The 7,500-nt window shown below is 42.9% G+C and overlaps 1 protein-coding gene across 1 annotated transcript in view; it reads left to right on the top strand.

Moving 5' to 3' along the window:
* Positions 1-7,500, top strand: part of LOC108437551 (protein eva-1 homolog C) — an 83,610-nt gene that overhangs the window by 35,620 nt on the left and 40,490 nt on the right. The window contains exon 5 of the mRNA XM_017714706.2: positions 4,341-4,484. Coding sequence (XP_017570195.1) covers positions 4,341-4,484 — 144 coding nt within the window. The remainder of the gene's footprint in view (positions 1-4,340; positions 4,485-7,500) is intronic.

The following is a 7,500-nucleotide window of genomic DNA, read 5'->3' as shown; positions in this document are numbered from 1 at the left end:
ATATGACTGTATGTGTATTGTTTGTGTGTGTTTATTTTAAACTGATTTGGAATCACTGTTCAAAAGGTTTGGAATCACTGTTCAGAAGTTTAGAATCCCTGTTGAAAAGTTTGGAATCACTGTTCAGAAGTTTAGAATCCCTGTTGAAAAGTTTGGAATCACTGTTCAGAAGTTTAGAATCCCTGTTGAAAAGTTTGGAATCACTGTTCAGAAGTTTAGAATCCCTGTTGAAAAGTTTGGAATCACTGTTCAGAAGGTTTTTTGGAAGTACTTTTGGGAAGATATGAGCTTTTGTTCAGATATTGATGATTTAATTTATGTCGGATCACATTATTACTCCCCAAGCTCTAAAAACAAACCTGTGTGTGTGTGTGTTTGTGTGTGTGTGTGTGTGTGTGTGAGCGAGAGAGAGAGAGAGAGAGTCGCCTTGGGTCTCCTGCTTGACTAATCACCGTGGCGACCGCGCTCAAAGGACAGGTTAATGGGGTCTATGTTTGTCTCTCTCCGCACTTCCTTCCCAGGGGGCAGAATTTCAGCGTGACACCAGCAGGTTAAACCCCCTCAGGGGAACCGGAGACGGGGTGCCTGTTCCTCTGGTCTGGGGAAGCGTTTAGACAGACCCCCTCAGTTCTACACCATCCATCAGTGCTCCAAACCACATCCACTCACCTTCAAACACTGACACTCACCAGCGCTGGTGCCAGAATAGGGGGCGGGGGGACAGGGGGGAGGGGGGTCATGTGCCTTCTGCTTTTTGAAATTGTGCAAGATCACATTTTGGGGGGCACAGGGTGGTTGTGGAGTAAAGTGCGTAGCTCAGGTGTGAAAGAGCTGTCCAATATCCGTTTTTATGTAATTATTATTATATCGGTTATTATAGTCAATTACAGTTTAAAACTCAAAATAATTTTTTTGTTTTGTTTGTAGTTGGTTCAAAAGAAAGAAGCACTAAATCATTTTGGAATTTGGACTCATTTGGAATCACTATTTAGAAGTTTGGAGTTCTTGTTCAAGAGTTTGGAAACACAGCTAAAATAAAGTTTCGAATCCCTGTTCAAAAGTTTGGAATCAGTGCTAAAAGATTAGATTCAGAGTTCAAAAGTTCAATTTTTTCAATAAAATTTAACTTTTTGCTGTGGAAAAAAGTCTAACATCATTCTAACATGTTAGTCGGTACAATTTTACATTTTTGATGTCTCGTCTGGAGTCAGTAATGACAAAAAGATAGAAGCACTAAATCATTTTCAACATTTCTTTACAGCTCTGTGATCGTTTGTCAACTTATGCTGGTGGCTATTTGGGTATTTTGCTAAAATAGCTGTAGCAACATGCAAATCACTGTAGTGACACAACGGATAGAAAAACAAAGCCTTAGTAAGCCTAGTAAGACTTAGCCAGTGAGAGGGCTGGGTCTGAGTAAACTTGAATCACTCCAGCAAAAAATTGTATATTAAATTTTTTACATTAATACACTCAAATAGATGGGATGTCTTTGGTCTTTACGTATTGACACCCCCCTAATTCCCTCCACTGTCTGTGTAGAGTAAATGACCTCGTCAAGTCTTTTTGGTCTGTCAGTTGTTTTGCCTTTGCTTGATTTGCATTACCGTTCTGCTCACTAGAGGGCGGTGTTGTGCTGCTGACTTGTTACTGGTCATTACAGATTACATCTCATTTTAAACGAACAAATTTAGTTCCCTCCATCTTTTGGTTTCTCAGTGATGTAATGATTACTTCAGTGTTTCTATATGTGGACGCTTTGCCTGCAAGGGTGATTACAAACCAACGTTGTTTGTTTTACTACAGTATCAAACCCTTTTCAACAGAGACTAAATGCATGTTTTAAACACTAAAGCAAGAATAAAATGCTCAAGTTAGAATAAAAATAAAAAACGATGTGCAGCCAATAGAGACAGCCTCCCAAACCTCTTTGATGGTAAAGCTGGTTTGGAGGTCAGTGGCTGTGTCCCTGTCATGCTCAGAGTGCGTATAAGTGTGTGTGTGTGTGTGTGAATGGAGTGTGTGAATGGCCAATCAATCACTGTGACGGGCTTGTGGTTCTGCTTTCTGTGTAAGATCAAATGTCTCCGAAACAAAACACTTGTCTGTTGAAGGATGTCTGAACATGCACAGATTAACCCCTTATTGCATACCGAGGCTTATAATCCAGTAACTACAGGGACTTCAGTGCAAACTGGCTGCGCTATTCTTAGTTTATAGATGTGTGTAATAAAACTTTGGGGGGGTTGGTGGGCCCTGGCCATTTAAGGGGTTGATAACTCGTGCTATCTATGCATTTTTGGACATCACATATGGAAAAGTAGTGATAGGTAACAAGAATGTACCTCATGTATATTACATATATATTCATGTGTACACAGGACTATGCAAACCTTTCAACCATCAACTTTCAAAAATTTGATTCCCAGTCAATTTGGCAATTAAGTACAAGTTATTTCTTTTTCAGGAGATATTTCTGAGGAGATTAGATAGAAGATAATCCACTTGAATTGGGAAGGGGGGCAATAATTAAAAGATACAAAGAAAGTGGGGCTCCTAACAACCACGCAAGACCTGGTAACCCACAAAATGCCCCAGATAAACAGCATTTAAACAGCATTTAAACCTGGTTTTTAGAGAGAGGGGGGAGTCAAGCAGTCATAAAGGCAAAGAGTGAACACACTAACAAGCTAAATATTAAAAATTTGTATGTGGTATATATCAAATCAAATCAAATTTATTTGTAGTGCTTTTTACAACTGATGTTGTCACAGAGCAGCTTCACAGAATTCCAGAAAAGACAGAGTTTTATCAAGAATGTAAATGCTCCAGGTGAGCAAGCCAGGGGTGACAGTGGCAAGGAGAACCTCCCTCAGAGCTGAGGAAGAAACCTTGGGAGGAGCCAGGCTCATCGGGGGGGACCCGTCCTCCTCTGGTCAGACTACCTACAAGTGATTATACTACTAATATTAATAGCAGTATTGTTAGTAGTAGTAATAGCTGGGAGTCTATGAGAACATCAGTGTAGGGTGGGCAGCTAGTCTAAGGCAGGTGGTGGTAGCTGGGGCGTGGGCAGCTGGTCTGAAGTGGGTAGCAAGAGGGCTCGATGGTCGTCCTTCAGTGTCCGGCTGGACATGTGGGCGGTCGTATACTCAGAAAAAAGGCAGGAAGAGGGAATTAGTTTGTACGTAAAACAGGGAACGTGAACATTTCCAGAGTTGGCTAACGACTCCGGCAGATCTGACTATGACAGCTTAACTAACAGGAGAGAACCAGAAGGACACACAGACACGGCAGCACTCTGAGACAGTCTGGCATCCCTCCACTCCACCGTCCACAAACCTGAGTGACCGCGTGCGAGCAGCTGGACGACAGCACCAGCGTCTCAGTTTACTATAATTCCCTGTGTCCATGGACCCCTGGATCTCCTGCCTTTATCTAAGGGGGAACATTACACACAAACACACACACACACACACACACACACGCCCGTATGTATGTCTGCATGTATATATGTATGTGTGTATATATTGTTGCTGTCGGAAGAAAACCTTGTATCTCCATTTTTGGCATTTTTCAGTTTTCGACGTAATTTGAAAGTATCTGTTACTCTTTATATTGTTTGTAAATTTTATTTTGAATGGCCTAAAAGAAATGACCCAAAATGACATGGGAAAAATTCTGGTTCCATTGACTTACATTGAAAGTAAAGTATGTTTTTTCCTTCTCCTGTAAAGTTACTATTTTGGGGACACAAGATTTCTTCTGACAACAGCGATATATATATATATAAAACGCTGTTGTCAGAAGAAAACCTCATATCTCCAAAATGACAACTTTACAAGAAAAGGGAAAAAAACCTACTTTATTTTTAATGCAAGTCAGTGGACATTTATCCTTTATGTCAAAAACTGAAAAACGAGGTTTTCTTCCAACAGCAGCGGCACATTCCTTTAGACTTTTCTATGTTTCTGCATATATTTGATCTAAAACTTCAGCAGTCCTAATAGTAGATAAAGAGAACCAAATTAAACAAATGAGACAAAAATATTAGACTTGATCTTTTAGTTATTGAGGAAAATGATCCAAGTATCCGAGTATGTGAGCGTTCGTTTCAGTATCTGTGACCCCCCTTAATATTTCATCTAACTGTCGATCAGTCCTGCTCATCAGCTTGGAATATTACATATTATTACCATGTAATTATATGGTGATTGAGAAATTGATAAATAACGGCCTTTTTGATTGGAAATTAATTACATGAAGGGTGGGACTTGCTTTAGTGCCGTGTATGTTATAATGATTATACATCTAACAGCACTTGTTTTCCGTCTCCACAGACTGCCAGTCAGAGGTGGCGCTACAGGTCATGACATCACGTTGCCAGGGGAAACGGGCATGTGTAATCCGTGCCTCTACTCAGGTGTTTGGAGACCCCTGTTACTCCGGCACGAGGAAATACCTTAGTGTCATATACACCTGTGGTGAGCTCTGTCTTACAATCATATACATACATATACATATACATATATCTAGTAATGCATGACCTACTACAAGCACCTACTAAAGCATGAGCTACTACAAGCACTGCTAGATGACTGGCCTTTTAAAGGTGTGGTTCACTAATGGCATATGTTTGACATATGTGTCTTAAGCTAGTTCATACAGATATATGATGGAACAGACTTCAATCTAGCACTATTTTCCAGAGATGAGCTGACAAAAAGAACAAAGGTTCACTAGATGGTCCGTTCTGTAGAAATGCATTGACCAATAGAATTGGACGCTCTGGAGCCGCTGAACAGTGAGGAGCTGAACACAGTGGTGCACGACTCCAGTCCTGGAGGGCTGGTGTCCAGCACAATTTGGTGATTTACCTGCTCAAGCACATCTGATTCAACTCACTTCTTAGTGTCAGTGTCATAAACTACATAAGCAAGTTTGAGAATTCTGTCAAGTTTAACGCAGTAAGCTTCTCTGCACTGGAGTAAAATTGGTGGATTTCCCCTTTAGACTGGACGATATATAAATATAAACAGTGATAAACGAGTGAAGTTGCCACTTGTAGGCTGATCTAAGAGAAGCTGTTTCTCCTGGTCTGGTTTTAGGTTTAACAGTGTGAAAGGGAGCAGTGTGTGTGTGGTATGGGATAATGGACAATGCTACATTCAGCCAGCCTGCAGAGCTGGATTTCTTTGTATTCCTTGATGAAAAGCATACGTGTGTGTGTGTGTGTGTTTGTGTGTGTGTGTGTGTGTGTGTGTTGTCTTTAATTTTTAAGAGCGACTCCTCTTTTTATCCTCCTGTTTCCAGCTGAATGAGAATAAACACTGAAGAAGCTGACAGAGCACAGTATGTGTGTGTGTGTGTGTGTGTGTGCTTATGAAAGGTACCATTGTCCGATTGCGCCCCCTAGCTTTTGTGAATGTCAGTGTTCACAGAAACAGTGGTCATAAATACGGACTGCAGAACCTCTCAATGGAAGTTGTGACTTTTAGAGAATTGGACGAGAGACTTGTTGATCACTATTTTGAAAATGGTCAGTTATAGCTGCTTCAAAAAAGCAATGAAAAATGCGTCTTCATCAGGTATGTGCATCACTTAGCCGGTTTATTTGAGTTTAACCTGGAATGTTCATTATAGAAAAAAATAAATAAATAAATAAAAAGAATAAACCAAAGACAAATATCAATGTTTTAATATGCTAAAAAGACCGAAAAGGCAGAATGGGGGATGTGAAAACATTGGATGCTTACTTACTTACTAGCTTCCTGTAGTGGTGCATGAGCTGATACATTTGACTCATTTCCTGCTTGTATGTCTCATGTATTATTATAGTGATAAAGAACACACACACACACACACACACACATAGCCCAGACAGCAGAATCAGAGGGTGAGATATATCTGTCTATAAAAATACCCAGATGGCGATTCAGAGCTTTAAAGCAGCGCTGTTGTTGGAGTGGTTTTGCTTATAATAGTAGCACTCTTATCACACAGAGTGACACGGCACTGCACTCTGTACTGGAGCACATCCAGTCTGCAGACATTCTTTATTAGAGAGATAGCGACTCAACTCAGAATCGCACCTCAGAGACTTGAGACTCAACTCGGACTTGCACACCAGAGTCGAGATTCAACTCGGACTTGAAACTTGACACAAACTCACACCCCAGAGACCTGAGACTCAACTTAGACTTGCACCGCAGAGACTTGAAACTCAGCTCAGGCTCACGGCCCAGAGACTCCAGATTCAACTCAGAATTGCACCCCAGAGACTCAAGACTCAATTCCAATTTTCACCGTAGAGACTTGAGACTCAACTCAGACATCCTACCCCTACAGACTTAACTCAGACTTGTACCTCAGAGACTTGAGACTCGCACCCCTAGAGACTCAACTCAGACTCGCACCCCTAGAGACTCAACTCAGACTTGCACCCCTAGAGACTCAACTCAGACTGGCATCCCCAGAGACTCAACTCAGACTCGCACCCCTAGAGACTCAACTCAGACTCGCACCCCTAGAGACTCAACTCAGACTGGCATCCCCAGAGACTCAACTCAGACTCGCACCCCTAGAGACTCAACTCAGACTCGCACCCCTAGAGACTCAACTCAGACTTGCACCCCTAGAGACTCAACTCAGACTGGCATCCCCAGAGACTCAACTCAGACTGGCATCCCCAGAGACTCAACTCAGACTGGCATCCCCAGAGACTCAACTCAGACTCACACCCCTAGAGACTCAACTCAGACTTGCACCCCTAGAGACTCAACTCAGACTTGCACCCCTAGAGACTCAACTCAGACTTGCACCCCTAGAGACTCAACTCAGACTGGCATCCCCAGAGACTCAACTCAGACTCGCACCCCTAGAGACTCAACTCAGACTCGCACCCCTAGAGACTCAACTCAGACTGGCATCCCCAGAGACTCAACTCAGACTCGCACCCCTAGAGACTCAACTGAGACTCGCACCCCTAGAGACTCAACTCAGACTCACACCCCTAGAGACTCAACTCAGACTTGCACCCCTAGAGACTCAACTCAGACTGGCATCCCCAGAGACTCAACTCAGACTCGCACCCCTAGAGACTCAACTCAGACTCGCACCCCTAGAGACTCAACTGAGACTCGCACCCCTAGAGACTCAACTGAGACTCGCACCGCTAAAGACTCAACTCAGACTGGCATCCCCAGAGACTCAACTCAGACTGGCATCCCCAGAGACTCAACTCAGACTCGCACCCCTAGAGACTCAACTGAGACTCGCACCCCTAGAGACTCAACTCAGACTCGCACCCCTAGAGACTCAACTCAGACTGGCATCCCCAGAGACTCAACTCAGACTCGCACCCCTAGAGACTCAACTCAGACTGGCATCCCCAGAGACTCAACTCAGACTGGCATCCCCAGAGACTCAACTCAGACTGGCATCCCCAGAGACTCAACTGAGACTCGCACCGCTAAAGACTCAACTCAGACTCACACCCCT

The sequence above is a fragment of the Pygocentrus nattereri genome, chromosome 4, assembly GCF_015220715.1.
Source record: "Pygocentrus nattereri isolate fPygNat1 chromosome 4, fPygNat1.pri, whole genome shotgun sequence".
Classification (NCBI taxonomy): Eukaryota; Metazoa; Chordata; class Actinopteri; order Characiformes; family Serrasalmidae; genus Pygocentrus; species Pygocentrus nattereri.
This window is presented reverse-complemented; position numbering and strand designations above follow the sequence as displayed.